This window comes from Saimiri boliviensis, chromosome 17 (genome assembly GCF_048565385.1).
Source record: "Saimiri boliviensis isolate mSaiBol1 chromosome 17, mSaiBol1.pri, whole genome shotgun sequence".
Lineage (NCBI taxonomy): Eukaryota > Metazoa > Chordata > Mammalia > Primates > Cebidae > Saimiri > Saimiri boliviensis.
Genome location: NC_133465.1, coordinates 52,699,654 through 52,721,990, shown reverse-complemented (window position 1 = coordinate 52,721,990; position 22,337 = coordinate 52,699,654). Strand labels below are relative to the sequence as shown.

Genomic DNA, 22,337 nt, shown 5'->3' with positions numbered 1-22,337 from the left:
TTTATTTATTTTTAAGTAGAGATGGGTTTTCACCATATTGGCCAATCTGGTCTCAAACTCCTGACCTCAGGGGATCCACCCACCTAGGCCTCCTAAAGTGCTGGGATTACAGGCGTGAGCTACTGCACTTGGCCTGTACATTATTTTATAAGATTATTGCTAAACCATTTGTTCGTTTAGACTTTTTTCTGGGTCTCTCAGGAATGGCATTTGGCATATGTGCAAGGATTATCTGTATATCCTAGATCGTGCCCTAGGACTGGAATTGCTAGGTCAAAAGGTGTGAGGTCTGTCCTTTTGGTAATTATTGCCAAATTTCCTCTGTAGAGGGTGAACCAATTTGTAAACCTACCTGTAACTTAAGAGTGTACCCATGTTTTTTCAGCTTTTTCATCTTGGTCAATTTAATAGGAAAAGATAATATCTGAGGAGAGTTTTAACTTGGATCTTTTTTTTTTTTTTTTTTTTTTTTTTGAGATGGAGTTTCGCTCTTGTTACCCAGGCTGGAGTGCAATGGCGCGATCTCGGCTCACCGCAACCTCCGCCTCCTGGGTTCAGGCAATTCTCCTGCCTCAGCCTCCTGAGTAGCTGGGATTACAGGCACATGCCACCATGCCCAGCTAATTTTTTGTATTTTTAGTAGAGACGGGGTTTCACCATGTTGACCAGGTTGGTCTCGATCTCTCGATCTTGTGATCCACCCACCTCGGCCTCCCAAAGTGCTGGGATTACAGGCTTGAGCCACCGCGCCCGGCCTTAACTTGGATCTTTTATGAGGAATGAGGTTGAATATCTTTTCATATTTCAGAACTGTCTGTTCCTACCCTTTGCCTATTTTTATATAGGTTAGGGTTTTTTTTTTCTAATAAATTTGAAATTCTTTGAAGTTAGCCTTTTGTGTTATGAGTGGCAACTGTGATTTATTTTTTGACCATATGGAGATTTTTTTTTTTTTTTTTTTTGAGATGGAGTTTCACTCTTGTTGCCCAGGCTGGAGTGCAATGGCATGAACTCAGCTCTCTGCAACCTCCACCTCCCAGGTTCAAGTGATTCTCCTGCCTCACCTGCCTGGGTAGCTGGGATTACAGGCATGTGCCGCCATGCCCGGCTTATTTTTGTATTTTTAGTAGAGACAGAGTTTCTCCATGTTGGTTAGGCTGGTCTTGAGTTCCCAACCTCAGGTTATCTGCTCTCCTTGGCCTCCCAAAGTGCTGGGATTACAGGCATGAGCCACCATGCCTGGTGAGATTTTTTGATCTTGATGCGGTGGAATTAATATCTTTTTATTAAAAAATGCATTTGGCTTTTGTGTCACAGTTAGGGAGGCCTTCCCAGAGTTTATTTCAGTATGTTAAGGTTTCTTTTCTTTTTTTACCATTTATTCTTCTCTGCACTACATTTATTCTTTTTACATTTCATCCATTTGTAATTTGTATATGAAACGTGAATTTCACTTTTTTTTCTCAGATGGCTACTCAGTGCACTATTTGTTGAATAATCTATCATTTTCCTGTTGTGTGAAATGTCATCATTTTCCTTAAGTTAAAATTCTCCAGCCAGGTGCAGTGGCTCACACCTGTGATCTCAGCACTTTGGGAGGCCAAGGCAGGTATATCACAATGCCAGGAGATGGAGACCATCCTGAACAACACGGTGAAACCCCATCTCTACTAAAAGTACAAAAAATTAGCTGAGTGTGGTAGAGCACACCTGTAGTCCTAGCTACTTGGGAGGCTGAGGCAGGGGAACCCAGGAGGTGGAGGTTGCAGTAAGCCGAGACTGTGTCATTGCACTCCAGCCTGGGGACAGAGCAAGACTCTGTCTCAAAAAAAAAAAAAATTCTTCACATAGCTCTATTTTCTTTCTTTCTTTTTTTTTTGAGATGGAGTTTCGCTCTTGTTACCCAGGCTGGAGTGCAATGGCACAATCTCGGCTCACTGCCACCTCTGCCTCCCAGGTTCAGGCAATTCTCCTGCCTCAGCCTCCCAAATAGCTGGGACCACAGTGTGTGCCACCGCACCTGGCTAATTTTGTATTCTTAGTAGAGACAGGGTTTCACCATGTTGGCCAGGCTGCTCTCAAACTCCTGACCCCAGGTGATCCACCCGCCTCAGCCTCCCAAAGTGCTGGGATTACAGGTGTGAGCCATTGCACCCAGGAGTGGAAGATTTGAGACACAAATAGAAGCCACTGCACCAGGCCAATAAAATTATTTTTTAAATAGGTATTTAAATAGCTGGGTGCAGTGGTACATACCCATAATCCCACCTGATCAGGAGGCTGAAGCAGGAGGATCACCTGAGCCCAGGAGTTCAAGGCTGTAATGTGCTATGATCATGCCTGTGGATAGCCACCGCACTCTAGCCTGGGCAACATAATGAACCTCCATCTCTAAAACTAATTTTAAAAAATAATTTAAAATAAAAATTTTTGAATAAATAAATGTATATGTATTCAAATAAAATCACAACCCCCAGTACCCTACCCCCTTTCCTGATTTTTTTCATAACACTTGTTACTATCTAATATAATACATATTTGCTAGTATATTACATCTAATTACTACATATTTATATTTAATTATACTACATGCATACATATGTATATTTACATCTATACTTACTATAGATGTACCATATTTACAAATATTATACTACATTTAATGCTATTTCTAAGCTGGGCGCGGTGGCTCAAGCCTGTAATCCCAGCACTTTGGGAGACCGAGGCGGGTGGATCACAAGGTCAAGAGATCGAGACCATCCTGGTCAACATGGTGAAACCCCATCTCTACTAAAAATACAAAAAAGTAGCTGGGCGTGGTGGCACATGCCTGTAATCCGAGCTACTCAGGAGGCTGAGGCAGGAGAATTGCCTGAACCCAGGAGGCGGAGGTTGTGGTGAGCTGAGATTGCGCCATTGCACTCTAGCCTGGGTAACAAGAGCGAAACTCCGTCTCAAAAAAAAAATGATAGATAACAATGCTATTTCTATTAAACTATATGTTTATCTACATAAATAGTATAATATACTGTGTAGTTTATTACATCTAATCTAATATAGTTGTATACTTACAAGTGTTTATGATCTTGAACTCCTGACCTCAGGTGATCTGCCCACCTTGGCCTTCAAATACAAGTGTTTATGAGAGGCTGGGCACCTGTAATCCTGGCACTTTGGGAGGCCAACGTGGGTGGATCATCTGAGGTCAGGAGTTTGAGATCAGCCTGGCCAATATGATGAAACCCTACCTCTACTAAAAATACAAAAATCAGCCAGGAATAGCGGTGGGTGCCTGTAATCCCAGCTACTCTGGAGACTGAGGCAGGAGAATCACTTGAACCTGGGAGGCAGAGGTTGCAGTGAGCCCAGATTGTACCACTGCACTCCAGCCTGGGTAACAGAGCAAGACTCTGTCTCAAAAAACGAAAACCAAAAAAATTAAAAATTATTTATATTTTTATGAAAGAAGGAAAAAGAAAGAAAGAGAAAAAGAAAGAAATGAAATGGACAGACCCAAAGAAGAAAATAGAGCTATGTGCCGGGCGCAGTGGCTCAAGCTTGCAATCCCAGCACTTTGGGAGGCCGAGGCGAGTGGATCACGAGGTCAAGAGATCGAGACCATCCTGGTCAACATAGTGAAACTCTGTCTCTACTAAAAATACAAAAAATTAGCTGGGCATGGTGGCACATGCCTGTAATCCCAGCTACTCAGGATGTTGAGGCAGGAGAATTGCCTGAACCTGGGAGGTGGAGGTTGCGGTGAGCCGAGATCGTGCCATTGCACTCCATCCTGGGTAACAAGAGCGAAACTCCATCTCAAAAAAAAAAAAAAAAAAAAGAAAGATGGGAGGCTGAGGCGGGTGGATCACGAGGTCAAGAGATTGAGACCGTCTTGGTCAGCAAGGTGAAACCCCGTCTCTACTAAAAATACAAAAATTAGCCGGGCATGGTGGTGCACGCCTGTAGTCCCAGCTACTCGGGAGGCTGAGGCAGGAGAATTGCTTGAACCCAGGAGGCAGAGGTTGCAGTGAGCCGAGATTGTGCCATTGCACTCCAGCCTGGGTAACAAGAGCGAAACTCTGTCTCAAAAAAAAAAAAAAAAGAAAGAAAGAAAGAAAGAAAATAGAGCTATGTGAAGAATTTTTTTTTTTTGAGACAGAGTCTTGCTCTGTCCCCAGGCTGGAGTGCAATGACACAGTCTCGGCTTACTGCAACCTTCACCTCCTGGGTTCCCCTGCCTCAGCCTCCCAAGTAGCTGGGACTACAGGTGTGCTCTACCACACTCAGCTAATTTTTTGTACTTTTAGTAGAGATGGGGTTTCACCGTGTTGTTCAGGATGGTCTCCATCTCCTGGCATTGTGATATACCTGCCTTGGCCTCCCAAAGTGCTGAGATCACAGGTGTGAGCCACTGCACCTGGCTGGAGAATTTTAACTTAAGGAAAATGATGACATTTCACACAACAGGAAAATGATAGATTATTCAACAAATAGTGCACTGAGTAGCCATCTGAGAAAAAAAGTGAAATTCACGTTTCATATACAAATTACAAATGGATGAAATGTAAAAAGAATAAATGTAGTGCAGAGAAGAATAAATGGTAAAAAAAGAAAAGAAACCTTAACATACTGAAATAAACTCTGGGAAGGCCTCCCTAACTGTGACACAAAAGCCAAATGCATTTTTTTTTTTTTTTTTTGAGACAGAGTTTCGCTCTTGTTGCCCAGGCTGGAGTGCAATGGCGCAATCTCGGCTCACCGCAGCCTCCGCCTCCTGGGTTCAGGCAATTCTCCTGCCTCAGCCTCCTGAGTAGCTGGGATTACAGGCACGCACCACCATGCCCAGCTAATTTTTTGTATTTTTAGTAGAGACGGGGTTTCACCATGTTGACCAGGATGGTCTCGATCTCTTGACCTCGTGATCCACCCACCTCGGCCTCCCAAAGTGCTGGGATTACAGGCCTGAGCCACCGCGCCCGGCCTCCAAATGCATTTTTTAATAAAAAGATATTAATTCCACCACATCAAGATCAAAAAATCTCACCAGGAATGGTAGCTCATGCCTGTAATCCCAGCACTTTGGGAGGCTGAGGCGGGTGGATCACCTGGGGTCAGGAATTTGAGAGCAGCCTGGCCAACATGGTGAAACCCCGTCTCTACTAAGAATACAAAAATTAGCCAGGTGTGGTGGCGCACACTGTGGTCCCAGCTATTTGGGAGGCTGAGGCAGGAGAATTGCTTGAACCTGGGAGGCGGAGGTGGCAGTGAGCCCAGATTGCACCACTGCACTCCAGCCTGGGCAACAGAGCAAGGCTCCAACTAAAAAAAAATTATTAAAATGAAAATTCATGTAACATAAAATTAACCACGTGAAGTGAACAATTCAGTGGCATTTAGTACAATGACAATGTGGGGATTGTGATTTTAGTGGGGTTGTTAGAGAGGCCTCCTGAAGTGACATTTGAGACAAGACCTGAAAGAGGGGAGGGGAGAGCTATGCAGCTTTCTGGGGAACAGCATTCGAGCAAAAGAAATAGCAAAGCCATAGATCATGAGGTGAGAGCATGTCTGGTCTGTAAGAGGAAGAGTAAAGAGGCCTTGCGGATGGAGTGGAATACACTGGAAGGTAAGCAGTGGATGATGAGATTGTTGGATAGGCAATGAGGGCCTAGATCAGAGATGTCCCATAACATTTTCCTCAATAATGGAAATTTTCTACATTTCTGTGTTGTCCACTATAGTAGTCATTAGCCGCATATGGCTATTGAGCATTTATAATGTGAATGGTGTGACTGAGGAACTGAATTTGTAATTTTATTTAATCTTAATTAATTGAAATTTAAACAGCTACTAGTGGCTACAATTATTAGAAGGCTCAGGTTTTGATTGTGTGGGACACTGTAAGTTATAAAAATTTTGTTTTCCATTCTGCATGATATGAAAAGCCATTGGAGGTGTTCAATCTGATTTTAACAGAACCACTTTGGCTGCTGGGCTGAGAATCGTTTAAAGGGGACAGTTGTAGAAGCAAGGGGACCATTTAGGAAGCTACTGACATTATTTCTGCCGAGATTATTAGAGACGATCTAGCATACAGTATGCTCTCAGGAAATAATTTGTATTACAGTATTCTATCTTCCAAAAAATATTGAGTTACCTATGGGCCAAATTCTAGTTTAGATGATACAGATACCTCAGTGAAAGAAATACAACCCTTGCATACATGAACGTTATATTCTAGTTGGAGAGATTGACAATAAACAGCTAAGCATCTTGGGTGGAGGAGTAGTTGAATGTTGGGACATAAATTTAAAGGAGGATAAATGTCTTCTTATTGCCATCTTCTCAGTGATATTTGCTTGTGGGTGTTACTTCATTTGGAGAGAGAAGGACAAAGTCTGAACTTGAGGTCATTTGTGACAGCAATACTCCTCTGGGCCTCTTAAACCCTATGCATGGAGGGGCCTTCTAGGAATTGTATAGTGATGTAAACAACATATGGACCTCTGGAACCCAGAGCTCCACAGGGTGTGCTGGTCTGCAGTTAAGTTTCCATTCTGTTTCTCAGGCCGAGAGGCCTTACCTGGGGTGAGGCCTGAGCTTCCTGAGAGAGTATCTAGAAACTTGGGCACAGTTGCTGGAGACCTTATAACTTACGATGACAAAAGTTTATCTTGGAAGGGGGGCAAAAAGATTAGTCAACAGAGCTTGAAGCAAGGCCAGAAGGTGCAGCTGGGACCATAAATAAGGATCTAGTCAAGGGCAGGATGGCCCCTCCATCACAGCACTGCTCCTTTGGGTTGTGGGCCTGGTCCTCTCATCCTGTGGTGTTTGCCCAAAAATAATCTAGAGTGTACGGAAGCAGCTTCTGGTCCCTGAGTGGATGGGGGAGTAGTCAGAGATAGGATCGGAGAACCTTTTATTGTTATTATTCCTATATAACACCCCCAACCCTAAACCTGTATTTTTTCTTAGTAAGTTTAACTATTTGTTGAAATTAAATGAAATGTCAACACCTGGGCTTAAATTTAGGCACATGGCTATGGCATCTGGTTTGAAAATAATGATTAAAAATATTTGTTGGCTGGGTGCGGTGGCTCAAGCCTGTAATCCCAGCACTTTGGGAGGCTGAGGCGGGTGGATCACGAGGTCGAGAGATCGAGACCATCCTGGTCAACATGGTGAAACCCCGTCTCTACTAAAAATCCAAAAAACTGGGCGTGGTGGTGCGTGCCTATAATCCCAGCTACTTAGGAGGCTGAGGCAGGAGAATTGCCTGAGCCCAGGAGGCGGAGGTTGTGGTGAGTTGAGATCGCACCATTGCACTCCAGCCTGGGTAACAAGAGCGAAATTCTGTCTCAAAAAAAAAAAAAAAAAAATTTGTTGTAAAAAGTATGTTATTAGTGCTGTTGTTAGTGCTTAAAAATCCAAGAATTTAAATTAACTAATGTGACATAATCTAAATCTCACCTGTGTTTTCCAGTCTCTTTTATGGAAAAAGTAATCCTCGAAGAAATTCAAAGGCTCCTTTCTTCTTAGCATCTCTAATTTCTGCATGTCTTTGAATGGCTTTCCCATCACCACCCCATCCACATTAGGGAACAATGGAAAGATGGGTATTTTTGAATATGGGCTATCTGAATGGGAATTGCATCCTAAAAAGATAAAAACAAAAATGGCATCACAAACAATGTAAGAAGTTGTTCACATAAAAGACCAACAGGTGGTGCCTGTTTTGCTTTGTCTATTCTCCTCAGTGGCCACCGCCCTCATTCTTCACTCTACTACTCTCACGCCCCACCCATCCACAGACTCGAGGCTTCAACAGGTGTCTGAGGATTCAGGCAACACCTACATTTGCTTTCAAATGACATCTGTGTGACAGAGAGTAGTCACTCAGAAGAGGCTGTGGTCCTGTTCTTACAGCATTTGGGCCATAGCATTTCTTTCTGACCAGTCATATACAAATAAGTCTCTTACAACAGGAGAGAGAAAACAAATGGCTCTTACTCTTGAGCTCTTCAAGAAATTTAAATAAATCCTTTTCTTTCATTATTGCAATCCGGGCAGCATTAGCAAAGGCAGCCATGCTTGAGCTTGGAGGTGTGCATACGTCTGGCTTAAGTGTCCTTTTTCCATCGCCCATAGTGTAGGGACTCCACAACATTCCTGGACCGGTATGCTGGAATTTTCTTTGGAAATAGCTTTAAGAAAAGTAATTCAGAAATGGATAAAAAGAGATATAGGACAAAAATTTTAAAAAGTCAAGTTGCTAGTTACACATGCTGAAGAAACGTATTCTAAATCTAATTTGCATATTCATTCAATAATATTTGAGTGCCTATTTCTGTGACATTTATAGAATATCTACTGATACCTTCCACAGGCAATTTGACTATTTTTATCTGTAGTCCTTTGCTTTTGGTCTCTCTCTCTCTCTCTCTTTTTTTTTTTAACCCCCAAAGCTTCCCAGAGTTTTTGTTTTGTTTTGTTTTTTCAGAGAGAGATGAGGTCTTGCTATGTTGCCAGGCGGGACTGGAACTCCTGGGCTCAAGTTCTCCTCCCTCCTCAGCCTCCTGAGTAACTGGAACTATAGGTACCTGCTATCATGTTCAGCTCTGACCTTCCTGTTTTGTTTAGAAAAATATTTATGAATTATGATCCTTGACAAACCCTTAAGTGGTACCAGCTTGAATACAAACAGTAATTATTATTACTTTGTGTTAGGTTTAAAATGTACAACTTTCGTTTTAGATTAAAGAAATTGTCACTGCAGATAATTTGGAAAACAAAGAAAAGTATAAGAAGGAAGACACTACCAGTAAGCTTTTGATCTGGAGTGAATCGCTATTGGTTGCATTTCTTTCCTATCATTTTTTTGGAGTGTATGTGTACATACATGTGTATAAACAGACTTAGAAGATGTATTACTGGGCATTTTAGGTTATACATTCTTTAGGAATAAGTACAGCAGGCAGGCTGTATATGATAAGGTATTCTGATTCAGAGTATAAACATCTGACTTACAAACATGCATGCCTTGAATATCAGTGGCTGTGGTGGTAGGTGATCAGCTTCCTTCTTGCTGCCAGAACAGTGGACTTCTCTCTGCAGCTATGGTGGGGATCTGCTTCCTGCTGGTGAGGTGGAAGGGCTTGCTTCTCACCGCTTTGGTAGTGGAAGTTCTCACATCTCAGTGTTCTGAGCAGAAGAGTATTACTTCATGCTGTCTCACAGGACAAGGTATAGGACCTTGCTTCTCATTAATACATAGGCCAATTTCTTCCTGTTACAGCAACGGGAGGCTTCACTACTTTCTGGGATAGTGACAGGCAACCTTTCTTTTCCTCTTGGGAAGAGGGAAAAGACTCATTTTTTCTTTTCTTTTCTTTTTTTTTTTTTTGAGACAGAGTCTTGCTCTGTCACCCAGGCTGGAGTGCAGTGGTGTGATCTTGGCTCACTGCAACTTATGCCTCCTGGATTCAAGCAATTCTCCTGCCTCAGCCTCTTATGTAGCTGAGACTGCAGGTGCAGGCCACCACAGGTGGCTAATTTTTTCTATTTTTAGTAGGATGGGGTTTCACTATGTTAGCCAGGATGGTCTTGATCTCTTGACCTTGTGATCCGCCCGCCTCGGCCTCTTTAAGTGTTGGGATTATAGGTGTGAGCCACTTGCCCAGCCTGGAAAAGATTCATTCTAAATGGAGCTGAAGCAGTGGTTGGTAGATGTGCCTATAGTGTTCTGAGTAGAGTCTGACTTATGATCAAATACTTTCTTCTGTAGCCTTGAACTCAACCATCCACAGTGTCATCACTTGCTTCTGAAAATAGCATAAAGCTGGTTTCTCTTAATGTAATTTAATTTCTACCAGGTCCTTCAAGGCTGTTCTTCTTTCCCTCAGAGTATTTGCTATATACTCTGTGGCTCTGAGTGTGGTCCTCAGCACCACTGGGAAGTTGCGGGAAATACAAATTCTTAGCCCTGACTACACACCCATTAACTCAGAAATCCCATAGCCTAGCAATGTGTTTTAACAATCGCTCCAGCTGATTCTGACACAATGCAAGTTTAAGAACTTTTGCTGTAGTCTACGGTTTCCTTCTTCCTTGAAATTCTAATCTCTGCTTGACAATTTACGTCACATTATATTTATTTATTTTAAATTGCATTTTAGGTTTTGGGGTACATGTGAAGAACATGCAAGATTGTTGCATAGATACACACATGGTAGTGTGATTTGCTGGCTTCCTCCCCTTCACCTATATCTGGCATTTCTCCCCATGCTATCTCTTCCCACCTCCCCACCCCCCGTCTCTTCCCCATTTCCCCCCAACGGACCCCAGTGTGTAGTGCTCCCCTCCCTGTGTCCATGTGTTCTCATTGTTCAACGCCCGCCTCTGAGTGATTTTCTGTTCTTGTGTCAGTTTGCTGAGAATGATGGTTTCCAGGTTCATCCATGTCCCTACAAAGGACACGAACTCATCATTTTTGATAGCTGCATAATATTCCATGGTGTATATGTGCCACATTTTCCCTGTCCAGTTTATCATCGATGGGCATTTGGGTTGGTTCCAGGTCTTTGCTATTGTAAACAGTGCTGCAATGAACATTCATGTGCATGTGTCCTTATAGTAGAACGATTTATAATCCTTTGGATATATACCCAGTAATGGGATTGCTGGGTCAAATGGAATTTCTATTTCTAGGTCCTTGGGGAATTGCCATACTGTCTTCCACAATGATTGCACTAACTTACATTCCCACCAACAGTGTAAAAGTGTTCCTATTTCTCCACATCCTCTCCAGCATCTGTTGTCTCCAGATTTTTCAATGATCGCCATTCTAACTGGCATGAGATGGTATCTCAATGTAGTTTGGATTTGCATTTCTCTAATGACCAGTGATGATAAGCATTTTTTCATATGTTTGTTGGCCTCATGTATGTCTTCTTTTGTAAAGTGTCTGTTCATATCCTTTGCCCACTTTTGAATGGGCTTGTTTGTTTTTTTCTTGTAAATCTGTTTTAGTTCTTTGTAAATTCTGGATATCAGCCCTTTGCCAGATGGGTAGACTGCAAAAATTTTTTCCCATTCTGTTGGTTGCTGATTCACTCTAATGACTGTTTCTTTTGCCGTGCAGAAGCTGTGGAGTTTGATTAGGTCCCATTTGTCTATTTTGGCTTTTGTTGCCAATGCTTTTGGTGTTTTGGTCATGAAGTCCTTACCAATGCCTATGTCCTGAATGGTTTTGCCTAGATTTTCTTCTAGGGTTTTTATGGTGTTAGGTCTTAAATGTTTAAGTCTTTAATCCATCTGGAGTTAATTTTAGTGTAAGGTGTCAGGAAGGGGTCCAGTTTCTGCTTTCTGCATGTGGCTAGCCAGTTTTCCTGACACCATTTATTAAACAGGGAATCCTTTCCCCATTGCTTGTTTTTGTCAGGCTTGTCAAGGATCGGATGGTTGTAGATATGTTGTGTTGCCTCTGAGGCCTCTGTTCTGTTCCACTGGTCTATATCTCTGTTTTGGTACCATTACCATGCTGTTTTGATTACTGTAGACTTGTAGTATAGTTTGAAGTCCGGTAGTGTAATGCCTCCCACTTTGTTCTTTTTGCTTAGAATTGACTTGGCTATGTGGGCTTTCTTTTGGTTCCACATGCAGTTTAAGGTGTTTTTTTTCCAGTTCTGTGAAGAAGGTCATTGGTAGCTTGATGGGGATAGCATTGAATCTGTAAATTACTTTGGGCAGTATGGCCATTTTCACGATATCGATTCTTCCTAACCACGAACATGGAATGTTTCTCCATCTGTTTGTGCTCTCTCTTATTTCGTTGAGCAGTGGCTTGTAGTTCTCCTTGAAGAGGTCCTTTATGTTCCTTGTTAGTTGTATTCCTAGGTATTTTATTCTCTTTGTAGCAATTGTGAATGGCAGTTCGTTCTTGATTTGGCTCTCTTTAAGTCTCTTATTGGTGTACAGGAATGCTTGTGATTTTTGCATGTTGATTTTGTATTCTGAGACTTTGCTGAAGATGCTTATCAGTTTCAGGAGATTTTGGGCTGAGACCAAGGGGTCTTCTAGATATACAATCATGTCGTCTGCAAATAGAGACAATTTGACTTCCTCCTTTCCTATTTGAATACCCTCTATTTCTTTTTCTTTTCTGATTGCTCTGGTTACATTATATTTATAACTAATTGTTTGATGTATATTACATACAAAAACTAGTGGCTTAATTGTGTTTGTATTTGCTGTCTTTATTATTATTATTTTTTGAGATGGAGTTTTGCTCTTGTTGCCCAGGCTAGAGTGCAATGGCATGATCTCGGCTCACTGCAATGTCTACCTCCTGGGTTCAAGCGATTCTCCTGTCTCAGCCTCCTGAGCAGCTGGGAATACAGTTATGTGCCACCAAGCCTGGCTAATTTTGTATTTTTAGTAGAGATGGGGTTTCTCTCTGTTGGTCAGGCTGGTCTTGAACTCCCGACCTCAAGTGATCCACCTGCCTTGGCCTCCCAAAGTGCTGGGATTACAAGTATAAGCCACCACTCCTGGCCTGCTGTCTTTATTATTATCATTACTATTTTAAAGACAGGGCTTCACAGTCTACCAGGCTGAAGTAGAGGGGTGCAACCATAGCTCTCTACAGCCTTGAACTCCTGGCCTCAAGCAGTCCTTCTGTCTCAGCCTCCTGAGTGGATGGGACTACAGGTACAAGCCACCCTGCCACTTTTTGTAGAGTGTTTCCCTACATTGCCCAGGCTGGTTTTAAACTTCTGGGCTCAAGTGATCCTCCTTCTTTGGCTTCTCAAAGCTTTGGGATTACAAGAGTGAGCCACCATGTCTGGCATGTATTTGCTATATAATTTTGCTAGATTTGCATATCCCTGTTTCCCAGAATTTCTGGGCATACCTAAAAATATAGGAAAGATACTCTTTGCCACACAATATTAAGAAGTATAATAAAATAAAATAGGGCTGGGTATGGTGGCTCACACCTGTAATCCCAGTACTTTGGGAGGCTGAGGTGGGAGGATCACCTGAGGTCAGGAGTTCAAGACCAGCCTGGCCAACATGGTGAAACCCTGTCTCTACTAAAAATGCAAACTTTAGCCAGGCTTGGTGGTGGTGGCAATGTGTGTCTGTAATCCAGCTACTTGGGAGGCTGAGGCCAGAGGATTGCTTGAACCCAGGAGACGGAGGTTGCAGTGAGCCAAGATGGCACCATTGCACTTCAGCCTGGGCGATGAGCGAAACTCTGTCTCAAAAAAAAAAAAAAAGTATAATAAAAGAAAATGTATATTCTCTAAACATATATTCACAATAAAAGATCAGTCTGTATAGGGGCCTAGATGTCCTGGACAAACCCAGGCCTTACTCATTTCCCTTCCCTCACTCACCTCCAGTGATGTCCTGGCTTGGTAGTAGGTTTTTCTCTGCTGAGGTTTCACACCTTCCTGACAGTCCAGTGAATTCACCAATACCATTCTAACTGTGTGATCTTGGGCATATTTTTAATGTGCCACAGTTCCCTTATCTGGGAATAGGGGTAATGTGGTATCCACTTCATAGTGTTAAATGAAATAATACAAGTAAAGAACTTAGGGCAGTATCAGGAGCATAGTAACAACTCAGCATATGTAAGGTGTTGTTGTTATTTCTCTAGTTCCTTGTAAGATCCATGATCAAACACACCAGGACTTCTACACATGTCACTTTTTTTTTTCTTGAAGAGATCTCGCCACCTGGAATGGTTTCAGTGCATAGTTATTAGCCCAGAGTTATTCTTCACCACCACCCTAGGGAGGAAGTCCCTTTGTCTGTCTCCCAGATCCTATGTTTTCCTTTTTTTAAAAAAAATTATTTTTGATTTTTTTTTGAGACAAGGTCTTGCTCTGTCACCCAGGCTAGAGTGCAGTACAGTCTCAACCTCCTGGGCTCAAGCAATCCTCCCACTTCAGCTTTCTGAGTAGCTGGGACTACAGGCACATGCCATGCCTGACTAGTTAACAAAAAATTTTTTTCGTAGAGATAGGATCTCCCTCTGTTGCCCAGTCTGGTCTTGAACACCTGGGCTCAAGTAATTCTTCTGCCTTGGTCTCTGAAAGTGCTGGGATTATAGGCGTGAGCTGATTGTTTTCCAATTTATTATGTAAACTCCCTCATCTTGGTGGTGTATATCTTCCAATAGCTTCCTAAGGAAGAATGCATAAGTACATGTTTTGAGCCGTGGTGACTGGAAAGTGTCTTTTCTGTTATACTTTGCAGTTGGCTGGGTAGTTTGAAAATCATTTTTCCTTAGGCTCTGGTCCACTATTTTCTGGCTTTCAGTGCTATGTTTCCTTTTTGGAAGCAGAAAAGTAAAATTTTTTCCTTATTAAAAACTTTTAGTATCTTTTCCCTGATGTTCTGAAATGTTACAGTAATGTGCCATGTGTGCGTATGGGTCTTTTATTATTCATTGTGCTGGATATTCAGTGGACATTTAAAATCTATAAACTCATGTGTGTGAGTTCTGGGAAATATTCTAGGACTATTTCTTTGATAATTTCCTGCCTCCATTTGGTTTTCTTGTTCACTATTTAGAATGCTTATTATTTGGAATGTTGGACTTATTTTCTAGTGCTGTTTTCTCTCTAATATTCTGAGATTTTCTTAATTTAAATTTTTACTTCTGCTATCTTATTTTTAATTTTCAAGAGCTTTAATTTTTTTCTTTTGAATGTGTTTTTTATATAGTTTCCTATTCTAATTTCATGAATGCAAATTTCCCCTCATATGTTGGAGGATATTACAATAATTCTACTGTATCATGCTCTATCTCTACTTTAGTTTGTTCTTTTTTTTTTTTTTTTTTTGAGATGGAGTTTTGCTCTTGTTACCCAGGCTGGAGTGCAATGGCGCGATCTCCGCTCACTGCAACCTCCGCCTCCTGGGTTCAGGCAATTCTCCTGCCTCAGCCTCCTGAGTAGCTGGGATTACAGGCATGCGCCACCATACCCAGCTAGTTTTTTGTATTTTTAGTAGAGACGGGGTTTCACCATGTTGACCAGGATGGTCTCGATCTCTCGACCTCGTGATCCACCCGCCTCGGCCTCCCAAAGTGCTGGGATTACAGGCTTGAGCCACCGCGCCCGGCCCAGTTTGTTCTTTCTTTCCTTCTTATTTTAAGATTTCTTTAATATTAATGATCTAATAATAATATTCCTTAAATATCTTTTTTTTTTTTTTTTTTTTTATAAAGAGATGCAGGTCTCATTATGTTGCCCAGGCTGGACTTGAACACCTGGGCTCATGTGGTCCTCCTGCCTCAGCCTTTCAAATAGCTGAGATTACAGGCATGTGTCACTATGCCTGACTCTTAAATGTCCCTTGATTCTTTGGATATCTATTCCTATTTTAGAATGAGAGTAAGCACTCTGTAAGGCAATTGGAAGCTCTTTGGTGTGTTAAAGCTTATTGATAGAGTCTTGGTTTTTTTTCTGAGACGGAGTTTTGCTCCTTACCCAGGCTGGAGTGCAATGGCGCGATCTCAGCTCACCACAACCTCCCCCTCCTGGGTTCAGGCAATTCTCCTGCCTCAGCATCCTGAGTAGCTGGGATTACAGGCACGTGCCACCATGCCCAGCTAATTTTTTGTATTTTTAGTAGAGACAGGGTTTCCCATGTTGACCAGGATGGTCTCGATCTCTTGACCTCGTGATCTACCCGCCTCGGCCTCCCAAAATGCTGGGATTACAGGCGTGAGCCACCGCGCCCGGCCGAGCCTTGTTTTATCAATGGACTTTTAACTGTGAGTGTGAATTTTTTTTCTTGGGCTAGTCAATTTCCCCGGAGAGGAATTCTCTAAAATTTTACTTGGGTGGTATAAATCTAGCTTCCAACATGTTGGTAACTATGGAAAGAGAAGGGGGCTAGTGGGAGGTCTTGCATTCAGTAAGTACATTTTTTTTCTTTCTTTTTTGAGACAGAGTCTTGCTCTGTCACCCAGGCTGGAGTTCCGTGGCGTGATCTTGGCTCACTGCAACCTCTGCCTCCTGGGTTCAAGCGATTCTTGTGCCTCAGCCTCCCAAGCAGCCGGGATTACAGGTGTGTACCACTGTGCATGGCTGATTTTTGTATTTTTTATAGTGATGGTGTTTTGCTACGTTGGCCAGGCTGGTCTCAAAGCAACCCACCTGCCTCCCCCTCCCAAAGTGCTAGGATTACAGGCAGGAGCCACAGTGCTCAGTCCCCTTTGATTCCTCTACTTTCCAGAGGAAAAGTAGTCTTTCTTCATTAGTCTCTTGGCTATCAGTCTGACTTTCTACCAGGCTTTTCTATATACTATTTCCAGGTCAAACTACTCCACTCCTCTATTAAAATCTTTCTTCCTCACTGCTCCCCTCTCCCAATTCTTTCAATGGCTCCCCACTGCTTGGAGGAACTCTCAGAAGAGATGTTCTGTAGTCTGGATCCAGTACATATTTTCCACCTTAATCTCTTCCTGCTTCCCTATACAAACCTCATGTTTTAGCCAATTTATCTGTCACTGTTCTGTAAATACAAATGTAGACTATATTCTAAGTCTTTTTCTCATGACATTCTCTTATTGAACTGCTGAATCAGATATTTAATAGCTACATAATCTTGGGAAAGTCAATTAAATTCAACAAATATTAAGCGCCTGTATGTTCTGTGCTTTCTGTTAGGTGTAGGAAAGAGATGAATAAGCCTGACACGGTCCCTGTCCTTTCAGAGCTCGCAATCTAATGTACAAGGCTGCCTGTTAAACCTGTAACGTCAACAGTACAATGTGCTGTATGATAGGGAGAGAAGAGCTTGTAGGAGCAAGCCTGACCCAGAACTGGGGGGCAGAGAAGGCCTTTCAGAGGGAGTACTACTCACTGGGAAAGAAAGGATAAGCAGGAGTCAGCTAAGCATATATAGGTAGTGGGGTTGAATTGTGTTTCCCAAAAAGATGTTGAAGTCCCAAGCCCTGTACCTGCTATGGGACCTTATCTGGAAAGTATCTTTGCAGATTTAATTAAATTAAAGATCTTGAGATGAGATCATCCTGGATTTAGGGTGGGTCCTAAATCTAATGACTAGTGACCTTATAAAAGAAAGGAGAGGAAGATTGTGTTTTTTTGAGACAGAGTCTCACTCTCTCACCCAGGTTGGAATACAGTGGCAAGATCTCAGCCCACTGCAACCTCCGTCTCCTGGGTTCAAGCAACTCTCCTGCCTCAGCCTCCTGAGTAGCTGAGATTACAGGTACACACCACCACAACCGGCTAATATTTGTATTTTTAGTAGAGATGGAGTTTCACCATGTTGGTCAGGCTGGTCTTGAACTCCTGACCTCATGATCCACCTGCCTCAGCCTCCCAAAGTGCTGGGATTACAGGCATGAGCCATTGCACCCAGGAGTGGAAGATTTGAGACACAAATAGAAGGCATTGAAAAAATGGAAATAAGAATTATGCTGCCACAAGCCAAGAAATGCCAGGAATCACTAGAGGCTGGAATTGCCAGGGAAGGATTCTCCCCTGGAGAAGGCAGGGGTGTGGTCTTAACTGACACCATCTGGCCTCCAGAACTGGGAGAGAATAATTTTTTAAGCCACAGAGTTTGTGGTAATTTTATTTATTTATTTATTTTAGAGATAGGGCTCTTGCTATGTTGCCCAGGCTGGAGTGCACTGGCTATTCACAGGCATAGTTCTGCTGCTGATCAGCACAAGTTGTTGTTGTTGTTGTTGTTGTTGTTTGAGATGGAGTTTCGCTCTTGTGGCCCAGGCTGGAGTGCAGTGATGCAATCTCAGCTAACTGCAACCTCCACCTCCCAGGTTCAAGTGGTTCTCCTGCCTCAGCCTCCCAAGTAGCTGGGATTACAGGTGCTCACCACCATGCGCAGCTGATTTTTTGTAATTTTAGTAGAGACAGGGTCTCGCCATGTTAGGCAGGCTGGTCTCAAACTCTTGACCTCAGGTGATCCGCTCCCCTCGGCCTCCCAAAGTGCTGGGATTATAGGTATGAGCCACAGCGCCTGGCTAGCACCAGAGTTTTAATCTGCTCTGTTTCTGACCTAGGCTGGTTCACCACTCCTTAGTCATCCTGGTGGTCCCCTGTTCCTAGGAGGTCACCATATTGATGCCAAACTTAGTGTAGAAACCTGTTTGGCATAGTGCACTATAGCCCAGAACTCTTGGGATGAAGGGATCCTCCTGCCTCAGCCTCCCATGTAGCTGGAACTACAGGCCTGCACCACCATGCTTTGTTATGGTAATTTTTTATGACAGCCCTAGGAAACTGACTCACAAAGGGAGAAACTATCTTAGGCAAATACCAGGAGGTGAGAGAGCATGCAGTATTTGAGGACACGAATTAAATGTAATCTGGGGTTTAAAAGGGAGGTTGTAAGAGATGGGGGCTGAGCACAGCTGCTCTCGCTTGTAATCTCAGCACTCTTTGGAGGCTGAAGGGGTGGATCACTTGAGGTCAGGAGTTCAAGACCAGCTTGAGAAATGTGGTGAAACCTTGTCTTTACAAAAGAATACATTTGTAGTCCCAGCTACTTGGGGAAGCTGAAGTGAGAGGATTGTTTGAGTCTGAGGTAGAAGCTGTAGTGAGCCTTGATCACTACACTCCAGCACTCTAGCCTGGGAGATAAGAGCAAGACTCTGTTGAGAGAGAGAAAGAGATATATGAGACTGGAGGTTAAGCAAAGGGTATATTATGAAGGACTTTTAAAATGCCATATTAAGTTAGAACTTTTTCTTAGGCAACATGAGAGGTCACTGTAGGCTTTTTAGAAGGTAAGTGATACGATGATGTGATTAGATTTGTGCCTGGTCACTTAAATATTTTCTAATAGATTGAGTTATAATCTGGCTGTAGTGTGGAAAATGGATAGAGATGGCAAAAATGGAGGCAGAGTGACAAGGCTGTATACTGCAGTAAGTCCAAGAATATAGTGGCTGACTTACTCTAGGGTAGTTTCTATGGGGATAGAGAGAAGTGCATTGCTTACATGTTGAGGAGGTAGGTTAGACAGGGCTTAGTGATTTGGTTGGAGGTAGGGAATGAGACAGCAGTGACAACTGAGCATCATGCTGCACCTTTGTCTCAGACAGGTGGGTAAACACACTGAGATGCCAAAGCCATGCACTGAGATCTGAAACTCAAGTGGAAGAACTAGTACAAGCATGCGTGGTCAAAGAGATAAATTAAATTTTGAGTTTTCTGGTTTGAGGTGGCTGTGGATTTCCAAATGGAGATGCCCAGTAGGCAGATGGAAACCCTAGAGAGAAGGTCTGGGCTGGAGATCCAGTGTGATCTTCTCTGTGCTTCATTCTCCTTGCCTGTATGCAAATGGAGGCATTAGAATCTACCTCATAGGTTTGATTTGGGGGTTAAATAGGGTCATTCAGCCAATAATTACTGCGCTCCTCGTGTATACCAAGCATTTTCCTATAATAGACACTGGGAATATAGTAGTAAATAAAACACACAAAAAATAATTCTTGTTCTCATGGAGCTTACATTCTAGCATAAGAATACAGATGATGAACAAAATAAATAAGTAAATTTTATTATATATTAAAAGGTGATGAATAATATGAAGAAAAATAAAGCAGAGAAGTGGGGACAGGGAGTGGTAGGAGGCTTGCAGTTTTAAACAGGGTGGTCAGAGAAGGCCTTGCTGAGATGACATTTGAACAAAGACCCAAAGGTGGTGAGAGTTAATCGAGTGAGTCATGATCTGTTCAGGGGAAAAGTAACCAGATGGAGAGAAAAGCAAGTGCAAAGGTCTTGAGGTGCGAGTGTGTTTGATGTATTTGAGGAAGAGTAAGGATGCCAGCATGGGTAGAGCAGAGTAACAGAGACAAAATCAAAGAGGTCAAAGGGGAATGCAGAGCACATAGAGGGCCAATATGCCATTGTAAAGGCTTTGGCTTGGGGCCAGGCTGTGGTTCACGCCTGTAATCCTAGCACTTTGAGAGGCCAAGGTGAGCACATCTCTTGAGCCCAGGAGTTTGAGTCTGGCCTGGGCAACATAGTGAAAACCTGTCTTCATAAAAAATAGAAAAATTAGTAAGGTGTGGTGGTGCACACCTGTAATACAAGGTATTTGGGAGGCTGAGATGGGAGGATCACTTAAGGCTGGGAAGTTGAGGCTTCAATGAAGCATCATGATGCCACTGTAAGACCCTGTCTCAAAAAAGAAAAAAAAAAAGACTTTGGGTTTTACTCTGAGGGAAATGGGAGGGTTTTGAAGGTTTTGAGCTGAGGAGTGATAATGATCTGCAGTGTTTGGAAGACTCATTTGGTGCTGCAGGAGTCAAGGAGTCAGCTAGGCACAGGGAGTGTTGTGAGTAGACTGTCCAGCAGGGAAGCAGCAGTCATAAGGTGCAAGCAGGGAGACCAGTTATTAGCCAGGGAAAAACTAATATATGTAAAACGCTATTCAGAGCTTTGCACTTAATACATGTTCAATACATGGTATCAACTATGTGAATACCTATCAAATTCTACCATTAACAAAATCAAGACCTCCTTTCTCAGGAAACAAAGTGAATTATCTCTGCCACTTTTTTGATAATTATTTAACGTATTTTGAATTGTGTTACTTCTGTATATTTATTTAAATACATATTTCTGACTTTTCTCTCCATTTATGTGTGTGTGTGTGTGTGTGTGTGTGTGTGTGTGTGTGTATACATATATAATTATTATTTTTTCTTTCTTTCTTTTGAGACGGGGTCTCACTTTGTTACCCAGGCTGGAGTGTGGTGGGGTGACCATGGTTCACTATAGGCTTGACCCCCAGGCTCAAGCAATCATCCTGCTTTAGCCTTCAGAAGTGTGCCACCATGGTGGTTAATTTTTTGCATATAAAAATTTATCACTATGGGTTTTATTTTTCTTTTTTTTTAGACTAAGTCTCACTGTCACCCAGGCTGGAGTGCAGTGGTACAATCTCAGCTCACTGCAACCTTCACCTCCCAAATTCAAGTGATTCTCATGCCTCAGCCTCCTGAGTAGCTGAGATTACAGGTGCCTGCCACCACACCTGGCTACTTTTAAAAAAATTTTTAGTAGAGATGGGGCTTCACCATGTTAGCTAGGATAGTCTCAAAATCTTGGCCTCAAGCAATCTGCCGGCCTTGGCCTCCCAAACTGTTGGGATTACAGATGTGAGCCACCACACCCGGCCCATCACTTCAGTGTTTTCACTATTAAAGTTTATGATCTTGGTCTTTCCTTTGTGCCTTTGTATAGGGCCAAAAGAGAGAGATTTGCTACTTTGATAACCTTAAAGCAAACTCCAGGAATATCATCAACAGCATGACCTTTTTAACCAAATCCAGCAACAAGAACTTCATTGTTTTTCTCAATAAAGTTCAAGCAACCACCATTGGGTACAAAGGCTGTGATTTTCTTGCCATTCTTGATCAGCTGGATGCTGGCATACTTCCTAACGGCAGAATTTGGCTGTTTGGCTTCAATCCCTACTTTTTCCAGCCTAATTCCTTTTGTGTGAGAAGCACTTGTAAAAGGGTTGGCCTTCAGGGTTGTGTCCAAATGGGCTTCTTGTACTGTTTATCATGCCACTTCTGGTCTCGTCAGTGACTATGGAGCTTCCTAGCAGCAGGAAGTCCATGACGCTTGCCAATCCTGCTGGTGACATGGGCCTGAGTGAAAGAGCTAATTTTTGTAGAGACTGGGTTTCAGCAGGTTGCCCAGGCTGGTCTCAAACTCATGGGCTCAAATGATCCATGCACTTCAGCCTCTCAAAGTGTCTCCATTTATATGTTAAATACTATGTCTTAAACATTTTTAATCTCCTTAGGAACCAGGCAATAATAAGATGACCAGTTAAATAATAACAAGATAACCAGATAAATAACAGCCATGCCACAGGAACAATAAAATCACCAACATCAGCAAACATTTCCTGAGTACTTACTGAGTGTGAGAGGCAGTATAAGGAGATAGGTAAGAGAGCATGAGTTCTGGAATCAGACTGTGCTAAAATACTGGTACCAGTCCCTCTTGGGCAAGTTATTTAACTGACCTGTGCAGAAGTTTTTTCATCTGTAAAATGGGAGTGATGATAGTATATATTCATTAGGGAGGTGAGGATTAAATTAGATAATATGTATATTCTTGTTTAAAAAATCTACTTAATTTTATTTTTTAGGAGAAAGATCTCACTCTGTTGCCCAGGTTGGAGTGCAGTGGCACAATCACTGCTCCCTGTAACCTCAAATTCCTGGGCTCAAAAATGCTTCTTGAATAGCTGGGACTACAGGCATTCACAGTCATGCCTACTTAATTTTAAAAATTTTTAAT

The 22,337-nt window shown here is 42.5% G+C and overlaps 1 protein-coding gene and 1 pseudogene across 4 annotated transcripts in view; both read right to left on the bottom strand.

Annotated features, from left to right (window-relative positions):
• The window catches only part of EFCAB3 (EF-hand calcium binding domain 3), a 164,917-nt gene that overhangs the window by 3,501 nt on the left and 139,079 nt on the right, over window positions 1-22,337 (bottom strand). For all 4 annotated transcript variants that reach the window (XM_074388810.1, XM_074388811.1, XM_039476427.2 and 1 more), the window contains 2 exons: window positions 8,011-8,204; window positions 7,471-7,655 (listed from right to left, as the gene is read on the bottom strand). In XM_074388810.1, the coding sequence (XP_074244911.1) occupies window positions 7,471-7,655; window positions 8,011-8,204 (379 nt within the window). The remainder of the gene's footprint in view (window positions 1-7,470; window positions 7,656-8,010; window positions 8,205-22,337) is intronic.
• LOC120366771 (small ribosomal subunit protein uS12-like) lies at window positions 21,228-21,992 on the bottom strand (annotated as a pseudogene).